This window comes from Coturnix japonica, chromosome 9, assembly GCF_054131305.1.
Source record: "Coturnix japonica strain WE chromosome 9, WE-NBRP24, whole genome shotgun sequence".
Classification (NCBI taxonomy): Eukaryota; Metazoa; Chordata; class Aves; order Galliformes; family Phasianidae; genus Coturnix; species Coturnix japonica.
Window position 1 is genome coordinate 795,835 of NC_140671.1, and position 24,166 is coordinate 820,000.

General features: G+C 40.1%; 1 protein-coding gene and 1 long non-coding RNA gene across 8 annotated transcripts in view; both read right to left on the bottom strand.

Annotated features, from left to right (window-relative positions):
* Positions 1–1,195: 1,195 nt before the first annotated feature.
* On the bottom strand, positions 1,196–15,367 carry LOC146759635 (uncharacterized). 2 transcript variants are annotated; one of them, XR_014949058.1, is made up of 10 exons: positions 15,246–15,367; positions 14,829–14,938; positions 13,674–13,743; positions 11,066–11,316; positions 10,535–10,736; positions 8,670–8,859; positions 7,083–7,255; positions 6,635–6,794; positions 4,654–4,864; positions 1,196–1,325 (listed from the first exon to the last, which is right to left on the bottom strand). It is a non-coding gene; the product is annotated as an uncharacterized LOC146759635 (long non-coding RNA). The 2 variants fall into 2 exon arrangements; XR_014949057.1 differs by adding an exon at positions 13,930–14,134 and having other exon boundaries at positions 14,829–15,289.
* A 506-nt stretch (positions 15,368–15,873) lies between these two features.
* The window catches only part of TXNRD2 (thioredoxin reductase 2), a 52,745-nt gene continuing 44,452 nt past the window's right edge, over positions 15,874–24,166 (bottom strand). For all 6 annotated transcript variants that reach the window (XR_014949050.1, XR_014949049.1, XM_085555539.1 and 3 more), the window contains 5 exons: positions 22,708–22,803; positions 22,396–22,488; positions 21,082–21,153; positions 20,143–20,240; positions 15,874–17,968 (listed from right to left, as the gene is read on the bottom strand). Coding sequence is in view for 4 of the 6 variants with exons in the window: in XM_085555539.1 (XP_085411665.1) it covers positions 17,839–17,968; positions 20,143–20,240; positions 21,082–21,153; positions 22,396–22,488; positions 22,708–22,803 (489 nt within the window). In the remaining 2 variants the exon portion in view is untranslated. The remainder of the gene's footprint in view (positions 17,969–20,142; positions 20,241–21,081; positions 21,154–22,395; positions 22,489–22,707; positions 22,804–24,166) is intronic.

Genomic DNA, 24,166 nt, shown 5'->3' on the forward strand with positions numbered 1-24,166 from the left:
AAACCCTTTATTTGCCCATTCCTATGGTGTCATGGAGGTTTTCAATGATTCTGGTTTAGGTTTCGGGATTAGGTGAAACCAGAGTGCCTTAAACCTCTTTAGAGGTTTGGGATTAGGCCTGCAGCCGGCCCGCTAGAGCCTTTCTGTGCTAGTCTCAATTAAATGGCAGGAATATTTGTTGTGCGGATCCACAGGTGTTTGGCAGCACACCAGAAAGCATAAAGGAACCGCTGGAAGAAGCACAGCCATGGAAACATGAGTATTAGCTGAGTACTGCGGTATCACTTGCAACTGGGGGGCATTTCAGGCTGCTTCTAAGTGAATTTAAGCATGGATATAATTTTTATGTGGGTCTCTCACGTGAATGTGAGTAAATTGAAGATCTGTCATGCAAATGGATCAAGGGTTCTTATTTGGGTATCACATTCTGGTACTTGCTGCCTTTTTTATAGCAAATGCATATTAAAGTTCATCAAACAGCTGATAGCACTGAAGCTCTATTGTTTTATCGTACACATAAATTCTACTCCATGCACTGCCCTGACAGCATATGTTAGGTCATGAGGAGAGAAGCACAACAGATTTATGTCTGTTATTAAAACTCCACCCTGTCTGGGTCAGAAGGCACCGTCATTTACCTCGTTGATGACCACGGACTAATTGGAGGAGATAGTTTCGCTGTGTAGGCTGTCTACTGTGAGGCCTTTCAGCAGCTTTGCAATAAATATCTCTGCTAAGGATATTTCTCCTTGCTCGGCCCCATACGAGCAAAGCCTGACTGACTGGCCATACCCCAACACACAGGCTGAGGTGAGCAGATTTCATCAGGTGGAATGGAGAGCAGCTCAGCACTACAGTGTCAGGATCTCTGCAAAGTGCAGCAGCTGGTTTGATTGTGTTTGTAGGGAAAAGCTGTGCTTCAGATGCCTGGCTCTGTGGTGCCCTGGTATCCAGAGGAGCAGGACAAATAGCTACAGCGAGGCAATGCACAGAGCTCAGTGGGTTGACTCCTACAGCTGTCCAAAATTAGTTAATCCTTGAGCATAACTATCTCCTCACATTACTAATTCATTTCACCTGTGATGTGCCTGCCAGCCCCCTCCAAAGAATTGTATTTTAAATGCATTTCTCTCCCCAAATAACTGGTTTTCAATTGCAACTTGCCTGTATTTAGAAAGTCAATTACATCTCAGAATTCCAGGGTTCCTCTGGTGTTTTCTTTCCAGGCCAACAGTCAGTTCTCTTGTAGGCAGCGTTTCTGGATTCCTATGGCAAATCTTCTGATTACCAACGTACACAACCAGACCGTATCTTCTCAAGGCTGCCTGCAAGATCAAAACAGAAATAGTTAATTTTCAAAAGAATATCTCCACTCTAATCAGATGAACTGTAAAAGTAGGGGGGAGGCAAACTGGAAGGATTTTATAATCTTAGAATCTGTATAAAACGTTATTTACAGCTTGAGATCTATATGAGGCTTGAGCTTTTAATACAAGTTCTTTCCATTCTTAATGGTGCATGTAAGGAAGAACAAGAGAGAAATGTTACCAGCCAAGGACAAAACCATAAAATAATGAGCAGCAGCAGAATGAAATGAAAATATTAGGGCCCAAGGGAGGCTGGGTGGGAGTTCATCTTCATACATGATTGATCATTACTTAAAAAGAAAAAAAAAGACACTGTCCTCATCCTTAAATGAGATGGCAGCCAGGATTCTTGTATTTCTCACACCCCTGAACCTCACATCCCTCAACCTCTAGGTGGAAACTGAAGGGGCAAGCTCCCCCCCACTGAACATGTACAAGTCTATGGGGCCAGATGACATGAATGATGACACCTTTGTGAAAGCCCATATTTTTATTAAATCTGAGCAAACCTTTGATCCAGCCATCTCCACTAGGGTGAAAGCCCAACAGTTTCATCCTAGCTTGAAACACAGCCTCACATCTTTGATTTCTGAGGACAGATCAGTTTTCTTTGGGTTGGGGCACAGACAGCAACAGATACCTCATGTCTAGTTCAGACCAAAAGGCTGAAGTGGACAGACAGACACACACCACCAGCGTGCGGTGGGATTTTGTGCAACAAAATCAAACTCTCTGCATCACCTCCTGAGTTTATCCTTTAAAGAGCAGCCCCGTGCTCACAGCTGGAGTTTATGTGAGTCCTGCCTTATTAATTAAGTGTAGCCAGTGCCTTTATCCCCTGAATTCCAACAGAAGCAATTAGAAAGCAGATACTTCACACTTAGCAGCTGGTCTGTTTAACACCCTCCCCACATTATTTGCTCCCCTCCCCCAGCCAACCCAGCTCCTCCTTTTCCCTCCTTTCACATAATGGAGAAAGAAGGTAAAATCAAGGTGTCAAACACAGGCTACTACCATTTTCTTACTAAAAATTACCTAGTGTAACACTGAAAGTAGAGGGGTGTTGCTGAGGGCACGTTTCTGGGCAAAGAACTGTAACATTCACCTAACAGATGGGAAAAAGCCTCGGCTGTCTATTGTGCCCTCCTTAAAAGGGGATCTGTATCAAAGTATCAGCATATTTTCTTCACCATGGGCTGTGGATGTCATTAGCACAAGTCTTGTTTCTATTTAATGCCAGAGTTAAGAGTCACATAAAATAGGCACAGGTGAGGGCACCAGGCCCATTAAGTTGTGCAACGTGACTCTCTGGGAATGGTTTGAATGTTCATGTACCTCCAATTTATTTATGCTTAGGAAAGTCAGTCCCAGAATTTCTCCTCCCCATTTCCCAGTCTAAATACTGCCTCGGTGATGCCATTAAACCTGTAAAAAAACCCACTCAGTGTCTGATATTTCCCCCCACTCTCAGGGAAGATCCAGTTACTGGAAGGGCAGTCCTGCCCTGTCTGTGTTACATGCAACTCTGGGAGATGCTGTGGACATAAAGTTAACGCCATAACAACAACAACCACAAAAAGCAGCACAAGGCAAAATTTGCTCTTAGCAGACAGTGTTACATGCGTGTAAGTACTTCAGAGAACAACTCTTGATTGAAGGCAGATAGAGCTTTTCTGAGGGAAACCAAGAGTTCAATGGGTGCACAACACTTCTGAAGCAGGGAAGTGATGCCATGTATTTCAAACACAGGGGCTCTCAGGAATCACATTTCTCTTCCTAGCATGTCTGGAATTTTTCTATGTGCAGATTTTATAGGTAAAATAGAGATCTTGTCCTAAACAGCGTCATCTGGTCATTAAATTGATATGAATAACAACAAAAGAGTAGACGGCCAAATTACTCCAGTGCTGTGAGATTTTTCTGGTAGATGATTTCCCACTTATCAGGCATCATGAGGACATGTTCAGTTATATAAATATATTTCAGTTATATGGGGAAGATTTAGCCCCAGCTGTAAACTTCCTATCTCCATCCTCAAAGCTCGTTGATAAAAGAGGCTCCTTTTGCTGCCAGCTCCCCGGATGTTTGCCATTTTTAAATCAAATTTTCAGGAATCGTGCACCACTAACATACTCCACAGAAGCATGATGAAGCACCTAATACTTATGTTACAGACAGGGAGAACAAGTTAGGAGGGATTAAGTGATCTGCCCAGCTTCCCACACGACAACACAGGTGTGGCTAGAAATCAAAACTCCTCACTTTCAGCCTTTGCTGTTACACTAATCTGCTTTTAAGATTTCCTGTTTAAAAAAATAATTATCATTTCAGTGACATGTTTGATGGTAACCGGTAATGCACACTCCTAATCATACAGACCATGGTATTTAGAAACTGTTAGAGCTAGTTATGCAGCTGGACCCTCTTCTTCTGGATCCCTCCAGTGGGAGAAAAGTGAAAGAGAAGGGCAGTCCTTCATAACTGCAAAGGCTTCAGCTAATGAGAGCAGGAATGGCATTTCTTATTTTGGCAGCTAGTAGTAAACACTGTTATTAAAACTATAATAAGATCAGTTAATATTGTATGAAATATTAGTGATGTCTGAGCATAAAATAGTGCCCTCATCTCTTTAGTTAAAATTACAAAATGATTAACAGCCCAATTAAAAACATTTTTGTTTTTGACATGATAAATTATACTTTATCTACCTAGCTGTAGATGTAATTGATTATTTTATCCGTTTGCTGTTGGCTGTCAGTAAAAAAGACAGATCCCACTGGTTTCTGGCCTCTCTCCCACTGAGAGAAAGAACAAATCCTGCTATTAACGACAGACAGCATCATTATGAAAAAATTCCATTTGCCACTAGGCAACATAGCAGAGTTCCAGCAATTATTGTATTAGTCAAGCCGTTGAGAAGTTCCATAAAATTGAGAGAGTTTTTAAGGAGCATTCAACATTATTTGGCAACTTCTGTGATGTAACAATTAAAACCATGCTCCAGGCCCCAAAATGTGCAACAGATTGCCAAAATCAGATAAAACCCTAGAGGGCCCCTGACTTGCAAAGGGAAAAAAAAAACCCAAACTGTTTACTTTTAGGATCAGACATTCATCAACATTTGGCTTTTGTTTCAGTCAGTGTCAGATAATAACAGCAACACGTTTTCGGTTGGCTTCTAACAGAACTCCAACCAGTTTGAAGTCAAGCCTCTGAGAGTTAGCTGGGGCTGACACCAGCCTCTCCTCAGGAGAGAGAAATCTTATGGAGGGCTGGTGCTACCAACCTTGCATAGTAGATCAGACGCATGGGAGCACTCAGCAGACCCTTCTGGAGGAAATCACATCTGTTCTCTAACAGCAAATATCAGGAAATGACTGGAGAGATGATCAAGTTATTCTTTCCTTTCCCATCCGAGAGCTGAGCCAGGCAACACCTCAAATTGTCATGGTTCCAGGGGATTAAGCTGAAGCCTCCTGTCCATATACCCCATTAACCTGGAAAAAAAACCCCACACTTTAAAACTGCTAAGGGAAGTTGCTACCAAACCATGTTATGGCCAAGTTTACCATCTACCTATTTCTGTATTATGTGATCTTAAGGAATAATGATTTATGGTACCAGAAATGAAGATACAGTATCAGGCATCTATAGCAGAAGGTGAAGTTGGGTGCAAAACACAAACCTGATCTAGCCTAACACAGACTGTAAGAATCATTTCAACAGCATACGTATGTAAAGAAGTTTGAAGATACCGATCTCCCTTCTCAGAATAGGAAAGGACCCAACTCAAGAGGTAGCCACATATCAAAGGATTTTGATGGGAGAGGGGCAGTCAAAGGGAGCTGAGATCTGAACACAGCACGAGGACCTAGGATACTTCTGTTGCTGCTAGAGGGCAGGTTTTAGCACTAGCATCCTGCCAGTCTCCACCTGGAACATGCCGTACCAAGTAGGACAGATAAAAAGATACAATTGAGCCTGACATAATATGGCCTTTCATCACACTTCTTCTAGATTGGTGAACATCAGCAATTGTTAGGGCCTGCTATTTAATAAAAGAACAAACCTAGAACCCCAAGCAACCAACGGCTTCTACCTGATTTAAGTAGGAACAGCTGCACACTGCATTACAGGCCAATGGCCAGCCTTGGCGTATGGGCAGCTCTCAAATCATATTGCATTGCCAGGGCAAGAGCTCAGATTTGGGAGAAAGTACGGGAAGGAAAAGCGCCTGAGTCCTGCTAAGCTCAGGAAACAGTAAATGCTGTAAAATACAGTCACATTTTCTAGTACATTTAACTTCCAGCTTGTGTCTGGCAATTGCTAGGGTGGGATGAGGTGTATAGCTGTCTAAGTGTGAGTCCCTCAATAACTAACCAGCTGCTTTACAGAAAAAATCATGGCTTTCCAGTTTTCTTCAGCAGAGGTAAAGCATGTATTGTGACTGTATTCGTTTTTCTTGCCTAATAGAGCATTTGGAGCTGTCATTTAAAGCTAAGGATTCTATGTCAGCTCACGAACGTAGGTCAGTACCTGTTAAGTATGGAAAAGAATAACTTCATTTCTTATTCTTGAATTATGCAAGTTAATTGTGCCAAATTTTCAAGATATTAGTCTAGTGCCAGATGAAGGCTTAGGAAGGTTTTTTTTTAACTTATATTCCTTATTAGCATTAAAACATCCCTTACTGAAATAATTATGTGACAGCATACATGTGTGAAATACATTTGAAAAAACCATCTGAAACAAAGCAAGGTTTCTAATATTTTTCTGTCACTTTGGCTTATAGTTCATCTGAGCCACCATTTAGGAAAATACAAACCCCAGCACAGAGGGATAAAAAGGAGAGGGTGGAACATATTGACAGTGCAGCACGTTGGGTATTACTGAGAGCAAAGCATTCATTGGAAGAAAAGGTAAGATGAAAATTTGGGCATTTTGGATCAAGGGCCATGTGGAAGGCTGAACTTACAGACTGAGCCAACTCCTCACTGACTACTCCTGCAGTTCGCCTACGGGGTGTTGGAACAAGCCTTTACAATTCAAGCAGTTTCCGTGCCAGCCTGTGCTGTTCAGGCTGTGGTTTGTAGGTGCTTGCATCTCTCCCAGTTCTGCCAGCTGGCTGGTGTTGCTGTTCAGAAGGATGCCAGCTGGTCAGTGCTTTAACCAGCCTGGTTTCCAAGTGACCCTTTTTTTTTTTTAGCTGCCACTTTAATTAAAACAAAACATGCAAGAAAAAGAAGTTTATCACCTGCGACACATACCACTGGATGTCTCTGTCAGTGGGTGTTCAGCAGACGGAGCCAGACTTCTCTTCCACATCACCAATATCCAGAGTTAAAAAAATCAGTCCATCTGCTAAAGCTGTTAGGCCCTTTGAGCTGCACTGCACCAATTCCTGTTTACAGGATCCAGTGCCCTCTACTGAAAAGAACAAAAAAAAAGCATTAATGTTTCCCAGGCGCTGCAAAGTTACTGTTAAGGTACAGCAGCATTAGACTTGAATGGCTGGCAGTCTCTCCCGTGCATGCACACACATGCACCCACTGGCCCATCTGCCAACAGCGTTTCCAGGTTATTGCAAAACAACACATGGAAAGTATCGAGGAACTTGCAATGGCTACAGGGCTGTCATAAGAGTAACATGTCACTTTCTGGAGGGGGAAATGCATGTGGACATATGGTAGTCGTGAAAGGAGTTGGACCAGTAACCTTGGCAGGCTGAAGCCGAACACAAACGTTGCTGCTTTGCCTTGATCTTTATTTACAATAAACGCCCCGGCTTCAGCTCAGCGTTTTATCTGGAGCAGCCGCCGGCGTTTCTGTGTCCATGTTCCGTCTCATTGGTGCTCTGACATATTTACACGCAGGCTGGGTCCGGGCAGCTGTGAATAAGAGGCCGTATATCAAGAGAGGAAAAAGGGATGCAAAGATGAATCTTATGAAATATTTTCCATTTTTCTTTGACTTGGTTGTGCATTTTGCTACGGCCCATTGGGCACTCACTCTGCACTTGGACACTTTGTTCCAAGAAGTCTCACACATTTCTAGCTGTATCTACATGCCAAACCTAGAGCAGTACCTGAGACAGCCTACAGGGAAAAGGAGATTTACAAAAAGAATAAGGTGAGCAGGAGGGAAATTTCCTGCCTTTCAATGGCATGTGCTGCAGAAAGGAGAACCATATCTTGAGAGTCTTGTCTGATTCCCACATGACAGACTGTTGCATTTTACTTCTGACTGCTAAAGCGATAGAAATTATTTATACTAATTTGCAAGAAAAAAGCAATAACATCCTTTCGCAATTAAGGAAGGTGATACCATCTCTAGCTTCTTTGGGCAACAGAAAGAGTTAATTCCTTTCAGTGATGAGTAATCCTCTCCTTTTTTTCCCTGTGGCTGACTATTAGTTTAGATGCAATGAGATGACTCTGTTCAAAAAGACAAGATTTAGACATAACGATACTGTATGTGCAATAACGTTAGAAAACAAACACAGATGCACCTGGGGAACCTGAAGGCATCTACTGGCCTTTCTAGGCAGACAGCATAGAGTGGCCCTTCAACATTTCCACATGGAAAAACATTACCCAGCACAACACAGTTTACTTTGAGTGACCCTCTTGACTTTGGAAGAATGAGAAGTCAAGGCCATTGCAAAGCTGGAAACTTGTTTCCTAAGAAGAGGCCATAGTTCAACTAGTAGAAGAGGGGAAAAAGGGATCCAGAACAACAACTGGAAAGAAAAATTGGACATTTGAATGGAATATCTGCTGGTGTCTTTTCTCTGGCACTGACAACCTACCAAAGTGTGTGAGAGATTTTCCCCTTCCTTTTTGCAGCGCAAAGGCAGGAAGAGAGTATAGTTTATTTACCTCAAAGCTATACCAGCATTAAAAAAAAATCACTGCTTATACAAGGCTCAGGACTGGGATGCAAGAACTACATGCTCCCCTGATAGCCCACATGAGATCCAAAACAGCATGTGGAAGTGCTTATTTCCCTCAGATGTCTGTTAAGGACGTCTGGGAGACAGAAGCATAATTCCAACTACATCCCCTTGATACAGTCTGAAAGCTACATAGGCTCAGCCAGTCAGTGGTAGATACTACAGTTGTAGATGCATACAAAGCTTTGGTACAAGTCCCATTTCAAAGACTTGTTATGTTTGGGGTAGATGTTCCATCTGTAAGTGCCTTAGTACAGGCAGAATACGCTAGATGTCCTGCTGCTGCTAAACCACAGATTTTTCTTTACAGATGTTCATGCTTCACTGGAGTTGAATCAAGTCATTCTCACCTTGGATAAAGGGCCAGGAGGTCTCAGGGCCATTTAAAGCAACACCCATCAGCACTGCTGAAGAACCTTCTCAGATGGCTCCTTGGAATGCTTTTCTTTGAACAGTTTTCTTAGCTCTGATGCAGCAGCTGAAGTTACAGTGAAAAGGAGCAGTGGGGGTTCTCTAGCACATCCAGAGCTGAGCAGGAGCCTGGCAGGATTTAAAACAGCACCAGTTTCAGTAGGTACTTGTACACCCCCTGCCATTAACACATGATCACTACTTCAAGCTAAGATGTGGGGATCATTTAGTGACTCACCCAAGATCACACAGATGGTGTTTGCATCAAGAATTTGACCCATCAAGCCATCTGACACCTCAGGATTGTTCACTGAGGATTAGATTGCGTTTAGAAGTCCATTTTTATATATGAATGTAGGATTTGGAGCCATGAAAGAATGGTAAATTAAATAGTGAGGAATTTGTCACATCTCTGTTCAAAGCAGGCTAACATTTCATGTAAGTAATTACACACTTCAGACAGTTGCAATCATCTTCTGCACAAATAATTTAAGCTTACTTGGTCTGTTTTATTCTGATTTAAATTTTTATTGGAAATATAAATACCAATGTCGGTCACCAAACCAAACCAAACAAACATATCAAGTAGGGTCTATTATAGACTAATATGGAAACAAATAATCTGCAAGTCTGGTTTTATTTATAAGCTTATTTGATTTTTTACCCTAGGCTCATATTAATCGGGTTTGTGGTTTCCACATCTGTACTGCTGATGCCCAGTGCAGACTGCATGCCAAGTTAGACCTGGGCATCCTCCAAGCTCTAAATAGAAAACATATGCTTCAACTCTAGCCACCTCAAGACAAGCAGGGCAAGTAACCTACCAAATAACCACAGCGGGTGCAGCAGGCAGAGCAAAACTCTGGGGAACTTTCAGAGGTGCCTGTTTGAAAGCTTCTTGCTTCTGACTTGCTCCAGGGGCAGCCAGACTGCCGCCTGTATTATATTTGCTCTCTCTGATGATCAAGAGATAGCAATTCCCTTTGTAGCCTCCCTTCCTCTAGCTGCTGCTAGAAATTCACAGACTGGACCAGTTAGTTCCCAGTGTCAACTAGTAATACGTATTCTAGAGGAAGATGGAAGAACTCTTGCAGATGATGGCAGTGCAGTATGAATTCTTTCCAGAACCCTTGATTATTTTTAATATTTATAAAAAGCATTCTGAACATTCACAAGAGCCATAAATACATGTACAAAAAATGCCCAATGCCCCTTGTCAAACCAAAATGGATCCAGCTGTTCAGTGGTGCTGGTCTCTGACTGCAGAGAATCCCTGTCTTCATGACAGATGCATAAAGGGAATCCCAAATGAGAAATATGATCTCAGCTAAAGACTGCTTAAATCAACTATTAGAGAGTATTTTAGGGAAGGACATGAATACAAAGCTGATTCTCAATACAGCTGAGATCCAGTCACATGAACCCATCTCCATAAGGAAATCTGTACTGCCTGCAGATGTTTCTGAGAACAAGATACTTCCAGACACACTTTGTTTTGTTCTCATACATCTTCCAAGCTCTGTGCCAGTAAAATTGTGTCACTACAAACTCAACCCTGGGATCGAGCAGAAACACAGCACAGTACCAACACCAGGCCTGGTCCCTTTTTGGGCACATGAGGAAGGCCGGTACATGAGCAAACAACATGTGAGCGTTATGGGGAAAAAAGGAAGCAGTATTACTGGTGTAAATACTAGATAATTGGCAGAATTTCTGTTCTTGCAGAAATATTATGATTCGTGTTAAGAATGCAGGGTAAGGAAACAGAGGAGGTATAAGAAGAGAGAAAAAAAAATGACACAACCTCAGTGCCCCAGTCATGTTGAAGGGAATCGCTCTGTCATCCATCATTCTCTTTCTCCAAGGACTGCTTTGCCCAATGTGGCTGATCCACTAACTCTCAGGCAAAGGTAATTGTTATGAAACTGAGATAGCAAAAGAGCAGCGTCTGATAACAGAAGGGCAGATCTGTCAGCACAGAAGGCAGTCTTTCCTTGTGGCAGTAGCTAAAGAAAAGAAGATGCAATTAACAATTAGCTTTGGTAAGAGAAGAAGACAAAACCTTTAAGACTTTCTGCTACAGGAAATCAAGGCACAGACTTAGGAATTAATGGTTCAAAGTCTTGATTCTTTCCTTGCTAGATATAATATAAGATGAAAGAGAGAGGGAATTTCTTTTGCTGTTTCATTCTGGCTAGCTAAGAACCAAGGTTCAGCTATGGAAAAAGGCCAATCTTACAACAGCTACAGGAAATGAGAATAGCTTTGCAGCGCTTCCAAGCAAATCCAGCACACCTTCAGCTTATATTTTAGGTACAAAGTTCAGGCTTCTCACCTCAGAAAACAAAATGGAAGTGTTTCAGTGGGTACTGTGCTATCTCCTCTGCCCTTCGCCCCTTCACAGCTCTCTAGCTTCTCAAGTTAGAATCAAATTTACAAAGAGCTCTTGATATATCAAGCAGGCTTTGCTTTCATACATTTGACCTTTGAACTGCATACTCCTTCTTCCAAGCTTGGAATTCAACAAAGAAATGTAACGTGTTTCCACATAATCTCTTGTTGCCAGTCAGTACCGTGATTCCTGCTCTACAGGGAGAGGCAATTGTTAAGGAAAAAGCATGATTCATAAGACACAGTTCCTAGGTAGAGGTTGTACGTAAATTGCCAAGTGCTGCCTCAGAAGGGTGGGCTGAAGTCTCATCTTAGAAATTCTACCTAATAATTTAGATTTGCCGGACTTCATTTCCAACGAGAACTAGATCCATGTAATTCAGAGCCCACTTGTCAGATGCAGGTTGGGCACATCTCAGTCTGCATCAGAAGCAATAGCTGCAGATCCTTCTGAAGTGAATAATTATTACAAGTCCCATGAAATGCTTCTGGTGGGGCCACACTGGAGATGCGCAAGGAATACTATAATCAGTGCACCACTAATAGTGCCTTTAAGCAAGCAGAAGGCAGGTACACTCCTCTCCTTATGAGGCATTGCACGTGGATTAATTGAGACTCTCTTTGTTGTATCTGGGCAAAGTAGGTAGAATTAAAGAACTACCTTGTTTTGTGATTTCATGGTCCACAGGTGCAAGAGAACAAATCCAGCACAGCCCATAGGTTTAGATAAACAACCCTGGACAGCACTGCCAGCTGTTCTTCTCCTCCCCTTCCTGACTGCTTCGGTTCTTCATGCCCCACAATATTTTCCACTTCTAAACTATTTTCTTTCCTTTGTCCACAGCACACTATGTTGCTTGTGCTCATAATGATTAATTTCACAGCTCACACCTAATTTGACCCTAATAACTTTGGCTGAAAAGAAGTAAAATGGACAACTGGTTGTTGATCCAGACAACTTATCACCCCATGAACACAATAAAGGCCGAGCTGTTTATCAACAGGGAGATGCCCATTACTATTTTTACAGGCAGAATGCTGGAGCTCCCTTATCAAGCAGAGAGTAAAGCATGTACTCCAGGCATGCAGAGGGGAGGCAGACTGCTTTCAGCCTGCAAGGCCACACAATATGGGAAGTGGTCGCTTGAAAGTGGGGAGAATGACAGATGTTTTGTGCCTGTGCGTTTTTTTAGAGGACACTGGGTCCCTGCCATGGGAACAGGGTGGACAGTAAAGGCAGTGGACTAGATGTGAAGAGTGACAAAGCAAGTCAGCCATGGACAGCCTGTGGGAGGCCAGAGGAAATGCACCATTAGTCAAAGCTGGAGGAAAAATAAAATGCGATGACAACCGGGCCATTCATGTACTTCCCCTTCAAGGACTGACCAGACCCTTCACGACTCAAAAGACTCAAGTATCAGCTTCTTTTTCTCTTCATCCAGGCTAATGTGCACCAGCACAGACTGAGAAACTCCCTTGTCACTTTTATTAATTCTTATCTTGTTGTTCTTGGCTGCACTTCACTGAAGTACAGTGAGGGAGAGTGCTTCAATCAATAATGCAGATCCATATGAGCACCCTCTTCCGTTGTTCCTACATATCAACTCAATAGCTTAAAGCAAAAGTGCATCCAACTTATGAACTTGAGAAATATTAGGACTTCCAAAACTAGAAAGCAAGGCAATGAGGTGGCCTCACAAGGATGTTTAAACCCCAGTTTTATGACAGTCCAAGGTAGCTTTTGTGCTTTGACAATTTGCTACTTTATGCAAAAAGAGCAAGACCTCAGAGCTCTGAGTAACCACAGTGACAGCAACCACAGCCTTGCATTTCACAAGCAAATTTCATCTGATGTTGCATTCCACCACTGTCATGCAAATCCAGAGGCACTCTCGTCACCACCCATGAATCTGATGTACTTTGTCATTAAGGAAAGGCAATGCACTTCAAAAAAGCCTCACATAAATGCTCATAAATAGCTGTTCTCTTATTCTTCAACAGAGATTAGGCCACAGCTAAGGAGAAATCTTATTTAGGAACTGCCTTCCCATGTTGTGGCATTTCCAGATTTGGAAAGCCGAATGGAGTTAAATGAAGAGGCACGCAGAAAACCCTGAAATGCTCCTTCAAGAATAATATCCTGGACTCTTACCCCACCTAAAGGGAATTCACTCATTAACACTTAAACAGGGCAGAACATAACTAAGTGAAATAGAATGAGGTTACTAAAGAAAAGCAGACATGAAAAAATTGAACACAGTTTAAACTCTAACTAAGAACAAGGTCAAAATCTTGACCGAAAGCTTGATGGTATCCCAGACAGATGCAGAACAAACAGGACGAGGAATGAATGCAAGCAAAGTGTCAAGAAAATTCTCCTTATTTTTCCTGCATTAGAAATATTCCTATTGAATAAATCCAATGAGAAAGAAGAAGCAAAAATCAGGTTCTCTTTTGGGAGAAAGAAGTCCCCTTGTGAAAGATTTAAGAAGAAGAAACTTGCTGTTCTTCTATTTGCTGTCAAAACAAGGAAGAACAAGCCTGATTCCCACCTTGCTTTATGGTAAGGGTAAGAAGGACAGGAAAATATCCCACAACGGTCCTTCTGGTCCTTTGTGTTCTCTGAAAGAAAATGGGGGAAGAGGCACAAAAACAGTAAGTACATTGACAGTTCTTTTGCAGAGCATTGAGAGTTTCCCTAAATGATTTTTGTCTGTAAAAAACGTCCCCCACCCCCTCCTTGGAGATGCTGGTTCTGGCAGGCTGCAGCTCCCAGTACCTCTATACCTAGCTAACAATGCAAAGTACCTTGTTCAAACAAGACTGGTCTCCATTTCGCACAATCCCCCCAGGGAATGTTCACTTTTCTCTTCATACTATACCAATCTGACTGATGCAATTGGATTCTGGAAATGTGCCTTATTAGTTTCTATTCCAGCTCCTTAGGGATGATGCTAATTTTCCATTGTAGAACCAGAACATTTCAGGTGTGCTATGTCTAGTCTGTAAGAAACTACACCAAACAAAGCGGCATATACTATTAACTCATAAACCATGTTTGGAAATGGACATTACTTAACAGCACTCCTTGTAAAGAAAATCTACATGCAAAATAAGACAACCCTCCTCACTCCAGTAGTTCTCGAAAGGACACACTTTACATCCACATCATGAACAGACACCTGTGTTCTCTTACTTCCTCACACAAAATCTTTTGCTTAATTTGTGCACCAATTCACCATCTTAATTGTTTTCTCCCTAGATCAGTGGTATAACATTAAGTCTAAGATAGCCTAACAACATTTTCTTCTGTTTCCCCATAGCAAACAGAATCCTATTCGCATCCCAAACAGATCACCAGCAGTTGGGATGGTGTTGTGTTTTTTTTTAAGGTAGGTATGAGATTAAAGACTGAAATCAGATGCAGTGTTGCCAAAGTCTTTGCAACATACATGTTTTCATAGCAAGATGATTGACAAGAATTGCAATAAGGTGCTGAAGGGAATATTTCAGCTGGCCCATCAAAATTCAATGTAAAGGATTAGAACTAAGAAGAGCTGACAATTTTGACTTTGAGTTCCACAGCAGAAACATAATTTGCTTTTTGACGTGCAGTGGACAGAAATATTCTTTTCTTTTTTTTTAATTAGACAGATTAAACTAAATCTGTTTCATGCTGCCCCAGCAAACAAAAACAAACCCCCTACCTTATCCCCTGTCTCTCCTGCACAAACAAGGTCTGCTCTTCTGCTTCCTCCTTTTCCAGTAAAATTCAGGTTTGGCACTAGAATAAATGCATGCAACTCCAGCCTTTCTCCTGGAAGAACATCAGGAAAACTCTGTGCATAAAGCTAAAAATCCTCTCTTAAAAGGGAGCACATAGATCTGAAAGAATGAAAAAGTCAATGAATTTTATACAAGTTTACTTACTGCAAAATAAACTGTCTGCACTATGCTTATTAAAGGCATATTTCATTGCCTAATCATATATGTCTATTGTATCTTTTATGTTTCAAATGGTAATAGTAGTCTGTTCCCCAACCTTAATAATGAAAGACATTTTGGCATATGCTTACATTGATTCCGCTTTAACAAAGCACTTAAGACATCTGCTTGCAACTCACTGAAATTAATGGCTAACACCGAGTACATTGATTTTGCTGGGATTCAGACCAGCAGCAATACAGTTGGGCACAAGGCTGACGACTTTGCTGGATAAGCTCGAGCCTCTGAAGAGAGAAGTCTTCAAACCTGGAAATGTACAAGGTTTAAATGTTTTGGTTAAAAATACACTTCTTTGTTAGCATGGTTACTGTGATTAAAACATAGATCTGTTGTCTGGAGGAAGAATAGCAACTGCAGAAAAATTTTATAAGATGCAGAAAACAGTACGTGCTTATAAGAGAAAATGCAAAACTTAATGGAAAACAATAACTTACCATTAAGAACAGCTATCATTTGTAACTGTTAGACCTCATTAGCAGTAATTAACATCAGACCATACCTGAAATCATACTTACTTCACCTAGAATTGTTTTGAATTCAAATTTAAAATAGTTTAGAAGATCGCCCAGCCTGGAATAATGGCTATTCAGTTTATGCATCAGATGGAGGCAGGTACCAACATTTCCTTATTAATCTGAGTACAGTTTCCTTCACATGTAATTCTATCACCAGAAGCAGCATTAAGATAAAAAAAAAGTACATATATGAGCTGAAGTGATGTGCAAAATTAACAACAACAGGAAAACATTTACTAAAAAATACTTTCTTTATTAACTCATTACTTCACAACACAATAAATATCAGACAATACACGAGGGACCCAGCAGTGCTCAGACTTGCCTGCACCATGGTGTGGTTTGACAAACAAGCCATCATCAGCTGGAATCCTGAGAAAAAAACTAGGATTATTTTAACTTTCACACATAATCAGTGCTGCGTGGCACACATCAGCCCATCTCAGCTGACATCAGCCAGGCTTTTCAAAACAGTTTGTAAGGACCATCCCGGAAAGTTAGGAAAAGGATCCTTCAGGAAAAAAAGCACAAATCACGCTACTCTCCTTATTCTGTCTCACTGTCGATTCTGACATTAGGTTTATGTAGGTGTGAATAAACATTTAGTTCTACTTCAGCTGGCAATGCTTTCCATTAAATGCGGAGTAAAACTAGGCTGCAGTACATAACATAGGATCATTTTCATGATGCCCACATAGCAACTATAAAACCAAGAGACTTCTGTTATTTGAAGGATGCTTACAGGCATCAGATTCAAACACTGAATACATTCAGGACACATTTCCTCATCTCAAGATCTCTTCATTGGCTGTCCCAAATAATTTCATTCATTGTAAGGCTGAAAATTAACTAAACTTTCCATTGATCACTCTGCAGAGACAGACAATTCAGTCTGCTGGATACATTACTATGACAGAGAGAAGCCCTTTCCACATGAGTAAATGCTGATGTTTTCACTCGTGGCAGCAAAATGAACTGCAATAGGTAATCACCGGGAGAAAGATCTTGCAGCCATCTCCTTACAGTTTAGTCAGAGGTGGGATGTCAGCAAAATCTCTGCATGGTGAGGTGCTCTGTATTTCAGTGGTTTGAAAAATTAAGAGATCTTACAAACAAACAAAAAGACGCTAATTTACTGCAAATATTGAAAATACTTTCATAGCTGGGAAAAACTGGTAGGGTTTTTTGGTGTATCATTCTCATTGGACCTCTATGAAAGGAAACAAATTTCTGAAGGCGCAGGTATACATACATTCACATGCAGATACAAAATTTTGATACCATTTCCTCTAAAGGAAGTTGCAATATTCAGGCAGAATTCTGACTACATTACCACTCGAAGTATTTCTGTGCAAGATTATTATGGTTTGGTAGATGAAAAATTACACCAACAAATCTGAAAGGGCATAACAAGAGATAGACATGATCATCAGACTGCTCTTCCAAAATGGGTAACAAGCAGAACATAAAGCAGCTATGGAAATATCAGATTACACATGCAAGAACAGATTAACTGCAAAAAGGACACGTTTCATTTTACCTGAAGTTCATCTTCCCCTTTTCTACAAATTAACTCCACCATAAAGGCTGCAAGAAATGAAGTGACTGCACATATCAAAACATTGGCAAATGCAGCCTGGCCTGCAATTCGATTTGCTTTGTGTTGTGCCTTTGTCAGGCTACTTACACTTATTTAACTTATTTCTTCAGCAAAAGAAGTTTAATCATCGGGTTTCTAATGATTCTCCATAGCCACAAATTAGCCAGCATCTCCCCCTTGTGGACAGAAGGAAAACTAGTAGGAACTTGCAACTGGTTATTACTCTGTCAATAGGCCAAAAAAGAAAAAGTTTGCAGATAATTACATACTACATTAAAAATATAATAATAAAAGGAAAAAAAGGGGTGACTCCGTAGCTATTGTTTGGCACCTTCTGGGAACCTGCCTCTACAAGCACAAACTCTTACTGGTCAGTATTGGGATTGGTAATGAACCACAGCACCACTCCAGAACCTAAGGAAAGCCATGCCTGATACCTGCTACACAGAGAGGGATTTGTTAGTGTGAATTGCAAAAGTGTGGGGGGAATGAGAAAGGTTCCTGGAACTCAAGCTATTAAAGCTATTTCAACTCCAAGTGCCCCTTTTCTTTCCAAATATATTTTGTGCTTTTTTTCCTCCTTTCCAGGGATGGTATTTAACCTCAGCAACCTGTTACTGTTGCATCCAGGCCGGAACGTTTTGTAATATGCAACTTGGTAATTTCCTCAGCGCAGGTAGGGTGAATGCCAATTGTCTTCATTAGCTGAGGATACGTAGCACCACATCTACCAAAAGAAAAAAAGACCCAGGAAGTCATACATGATTCACCCGAGGCAGACAGAATTTCCTAAAACATCAAACTAATCTTGCACTTATCCACTTTATCAGGTGTAGGAGGCTGCATTTATTCTTCACTACTGTCTATTATTTCTCAGGCACTTCCACAGCAAAATTCAAACCCCCAGCTTAACTACACTGTTAGGCACAGAAGAATTGTTGTAAGAACTGAGAGAGAATTAAGCAATTTATCCCAAGTCACAACTGAGCCTACAGGAAAAAAAAACAAACAGGGAAAAACTGCAACCTTCAGCTTTTTCTGTACATACATGTGTTGCAGCAACTCCATATGGAAACAGACGCGCACACACAGAGGAAGATAATCTTAATTAGGACTGCAGGCAAGAATCTGCTGAAGGAAGCAATACCAGCATATTCTTCCACACAGAATATTCTTTACAAAGTCTACTGCTTGCACTGAAATTACCAATGTTATAAACGGGAAAAAATTCCATCATTTGAGAGAAAGGGAAAAAAAATCCCACTAGCTTAATTTCTTGTCCAACAACATTCTGAGATTCAATCACTTTCCTTTCAGCTGCAATTCCTGGAAGGCCATGCTGTAAAAATAGCTGAAATAGGCCTAAACATAAGAATTGTTTCAAATTATCTATGGAACAGCATTCTATCTCTGCATAAGATACAACAAAAAGAGCTACAGAAGGCTCCTGGTGTCCCCACCTACATAACCCAGGGAAGCACCCAAAGTAAAAACCACTGCTGAGCACAGGTGCTAATTGGAGCTCTAAGTGGAGACAATGAAAAAAATCAAACTGTGAAGGGACTGAAGTAAGAACTAATATCTGACAATGGAGAACAGCAGCTTTTAGAGAGGGAGCTGCACATTGAAAACTCTGGATTTCTGAAATACAATAGAAAACAATATAAGGATCTGACCTGCTGAAAACCTCTTACTGCAGCTAAAGTTTTAATTTCCTTCAGGCAAGGCAGAAAAGCACTCCAGTTTCACATGCTGCTTTTCACTGGTTATTTTGGATAAAACTTCAAAACAACAACATCCTAAAAAATGCAGTTCTAGAATCTATACCACTGGCAATTAATGGACTACAAACGCATGTTGAAAATGTGCACTCAGGGTACACTGCAATCAGTGATTTCCAAGATACTCCTGATGTGATATTGAGGCCCTGCCTTCTTAATCCTTCTGCATTTAATTTATGCTAGTAAAGCTAAAACTGCAAAAGAATAGTGACAGCATCTACATGAATATGTTGGCACCCTAACTTGCAGGGCTTTTCTTACAATACAAATTACTTAGAAGTACTGCAATTTAGCAATGGAATAATTTAGATATCAATATTTCTGATAACGTGAACAAGCAGCAAAAAAAAAAAAAGCAAATGAAAAAGCAGCAAGTCTGTTACAGGAGTAAGATAGCAGAAATACTCCATCTAACCTGAGAGGACCCAGAATCATTTCTTACAGTTCTGAAGGGACAACAAAGGAATTACAAGGGAAAATGCACTACTACTCAAATCTGAATAAACACAATCCAAAAGGTTCACCTACGTGGGTAAATTCAATATCGCAATAGTCAGACAGCTCCTTCTCACAGCATCCTACAAGATACCACTTTCTTACCTAATCCTAGTGTTTAGTTCATACCTGGAAGCTTAAAATTCATGCAAGTCCTTGCTGAGCTTTTAAGGAGCAATGGCTGTGCACATTTAAACATGAGATTAGGAAAGGAAATGATTGGCAGATGAAAGAAGGTTTTCTATGGAAAGCACAAACACCCTTCTAAAAAGACTTGCAAAACAATACAGTGATTTCCTATCCTGAGCACAGAATGCAAAGGCAGCTTCACTCTGAGAAAACTAAGATTGGTAACATAATTATTTCTTTTGTTTTAATGATATCGAGCCAACAGTATATTTTCTTCAGTTGTTTCTTAACTATATCCAGTATTACAATAACGCAATCCAGTATATCTTAATGAAAAACTGCAGTATTTTTAGTAAAAATATGTGCAATACTACATAAAAGTAACAAAAAGCATGGATTCTTTATAGCGTTGCCAAAAATAGGCAGCTATCTTTTATAATCTTACAATAACTTTAAAAGCAGGCTTTAGAAGCTAGAGACATTCTTTTGTACTTACTTGATTCCAAGAGCAAATCCTTGAATAACTTCCCCAGCATTTGGTCCAATGAAATGAAGGCCAAGGATTCGTTGGTCTCTCTCTCGTAAGCACACCATCTGAAAACAATACATTACATAGCAATCTTTTCTTAGAACATCTAAAGATAAGGCATGAAGTTGAATTAAATGAAACTGCAGTGCCCCAAGATCCCAGTTCAGCTGTCAAAACCCACTGTGCCAAGAACTTACACACTTGCTTAAATCTTGCTGACTTCAATAGACCTCGTGCTTGTCCTTGAGCACTTCTCTGAATCAAAGCTTTATTAGTGTATTTCTTTCAGACTTCAGGGAGCCACTGGCCACAATCTGTGATACACTGAATGCCTTCTTGTTTGTTGTTTGCAAAACATCTTAGAATGACCTTCATTAGTCCGATTGCTAGACTAGACACTTTTTGACACTGAAGTAACGCCTTAGCAATTCTCCAAGTTTCTGCAGGTACTCTTGGCACCTCATCAGCAGTATTTCCAAAGACCACTATCAATTACAGTATATTCTGTGACTCCATAATTCCTTACGCTTACAGAAGCCTGTTTGGCAAGATGCATTTACCACATGAGCCATATAACCTAAACAGGAGTCAAGCCTTGGAAGCATTCAACAATAAAAGGTAACTAAGCATATGCGAGGGCCCGAATGAATGCACAATTCAGTTCTTTTAGAGAACTCATAGAAAATGTTTTTGCCCGTTTAAGGACATGATGTTTATTATCATGAAAAGAAATCACTGACAGCGGGGTATGTAATGAATATTGTTTTAAAGATACTCTAGAGAAACTGACTGTCACCAAGAAAAGATCTCAACCACCTCAGGGCTATTCTTTCCCCACTAAATACACCCTCTTAAAGTTGGTCATATTGTGTATCTTACATTAAGTTAAAAGCTTACAACACTCACTTTTATATAGCACTGAGCTGAATCTCTTTCAGCCACTGTGAACTCTAGAGGTTTATAATAAGCATGGAATACCTGGTGTGGAAAAAAAAATAACATTTCTGTTAGAATGCACTACTATATTAAAAAATGCTCTTTTACATAATAATCCTTAATGAAAAAAAAAAAAATCACTCATGTTACTATGAACAAAAATAGGGAGAGCACACACTTTAACAGAAAACTTTCATCTAATGGTTCTTTAAGGAGAAAAAAATCCCTGAAAGACCCCACAGAACACGTTACTCAAATTGATGCCACAAATTCAAAATGACATTTGTTTTGCTTCTTCAAATTTCTCCCAACTGTTTAAGTAGTAACTTGTTTATTCTGAATAAGGCAATCCAAGAAGTTTTCCGTGTTCGTAACTACATATACCACAAGACAACATAAACTAATTTTGGCAGTTTGGATAGAAAAAAACTATTTTCTTCAACGATTCTTGCTGGGAATCCAAGCAAACCTATCGGCTGAACTTCCTCTCCAATATGTATACAACAGCAACATCCTATGCCTCACATGCCTGCCTTAAGCAGGCAATTTTGTTTGACAGTGATTTCTTTTATTCTAAAAGGAACCAATATCCAGAAACTCAGAGTACAATTCTAGACCAGTTGTTGCAGTATAAGCTATACTTCAGAATCACAAAAACTCAGAACTGATAACTGACTGAACATGGGACTACCACACTTTTTATTTCCATAGTTTATTGAGTCTCATACTGACGGCCTTTTTGATGACTGAATAAAGATAACCTTTTCAGAGGTGACTTGTTTGAATTTTGGCTGATTATTCATTGTGAATTTCTTCATCATAAGTACCTTAATGTCATCCCTTCTATCAGAATGTTGTGAATATATAACAGATTTCTTCTTCAACAAGCAGTGCCCAGACATACCAGAGTTATTTCAGCCACAAAGAAAACACTGGATATTTCTAAGGACATCCAAAAAATCTAGATGAAAGAACCTGACCAGTAATTCTGACATCTAAAGGGAGCACAACTGCACATAATATATATTGTTGTGCAATATAATTTATTAAAATGGCAGCTAGTTTGAAGCTGTCAGACTATTAATAATTCTACGCCCACAAGGTAATAGTTTCCACTGTGACATGCTGCAATATTTTTGAAGTCTGAGCTCTTTTCAAGAACTCTTTCCTAGCTGCAAATACAGTATTCTGGGGACCACAAATGTCAGTCCAATACCACAGTCAAACTTTTATCTTTTCACAGTGCAACTCTGATACCAACCATAAATAAAAGTGTTTTCATACCTCAACATTATCTGATCCGTAACACTCCATGGCCTTTTCTTCTGACAGTCCAACACAACCATACTCCAAGGGAGTGAAAACAGTGGTAGGTACCTGCTTGCAGGGAAACACAAAGCATTACTGTGAACCACAGGAAGCAGCTGTAGGCTAGATGTGACTTCAGGGGAGGATAGCTCCATCACACTTATCTGCTTAAGATTCTGTCAAAATTAGACTCCAAATGGAAAAACACGATTTATTTAAATATTCTTTTCTTTTTTCTAAATAGAGAAATATTTTGTTTTATTACCAAAAGAAGAAATGACAACTCACATTGTTGTAGTCCATCAGCTCCGAAGAATGGCCAAAAAGACGCCTTGCCAGCAGTTTCCCTGCAGCTATTGCTGTGGGTGTCAGTTCAGGTCGGCCCTGAGAAAAAGAGCAACAAGGCTTTGTTTTAACTAAGAGAGAAGTGGCATCCAAGGACTTCTCCGGGTAAATGGGCAGAGGAAGGCCAAATCTTTGGAATTCCAGTCCTGCAGTTTGTGCTCCAAACGGATAAGGCAGTAATTTCTGTCCAAACATGCTTATAAGACACTGTACTTTGTTCCCCCACCAAGACAGATACTAACGCAGTCAGTATATTTTCTCTATGCTGCTACCTCATTACGCACACCACATCAATTATCTGCACATTAACATATATATATATGTTTTTCTCTATACTAATATCCTCTTTGTTGAACTTTCATTGCAAAAAAAAAAAAAATGAAACAACACTGTCTAACCTGTTATCAGATACTACTGTTTCATTTACAAAAACAAACTGATTTTCCTCCATAGCCCAGGACAAATCACAAAACCAAAAGAATATTCCTTTTTTCCCCTTCAAGATCCATCAAGTCGTGTTTTTTCAAAGCCAACATTTTGACTTTCAGGGCTGTAAATGTCATTTACCAGATGAAATTTGCCATTTGTTTTTTCTTACACACATTTGCCTGAAACATGGCTGCCAATCATTTCTGTAGCAGGAAATACAGATGTTGTTTTGGCATTCCAGAAAAGAATAGAAGATTGGAACTAAAGATAAAATTGTGAAAGCGCTGCTATGCATTCCATAAAACCCAACTAATTACTAAAACATCCATGAAGATAAAGCCCTATTTCTCATAAACAATAGCTTAAAGACCTTCCCTGGTAAATATTTGAAATGAACGCTCACTTTGCAGTCATGTGTAGAACTACCCTGATGATTATTATGGATACAAGTTATTCATAAGAATCCTCCAGTGTATTATACATTTAAACGAGATGGCTCCTAAGAGAGTTTAGAAAGCTTTGAAGTACTGTACATTTGTTCTAAAATGGTTCTTTTTTTCAGTCTAATTTCTATTCAAAGCAACATACTGTAGATCTTCTCTACACATTCTTGTTATAACACCCTTTGAAATACAACAGATGTATACTGGAGTGTATATACGATAAATCTCTTACTAAGAATTTCTTTATACCGTGTGTCATGCTTTTCAACAAGAACACCACTGGAGGATGGATATTAACAGACAGGGCTTATATCAGCAACGAGAAAAAAAATTCAAATTAAAATTCCAGCCTGGTAATCCTCAACCTGATTTTATTTTACTGGAAATAAAAATACTTAAGTGCAGTTTTACCCATCAGCTGAAAACCTCGTTTTGAAAAGCTTTCTTAAATGATGGACAAACTGACTGATCTCTGGAGTTTTCCTCCCTTTCTCCAAATGAACAGCTTGCACAACATTAGGATCCTGCTT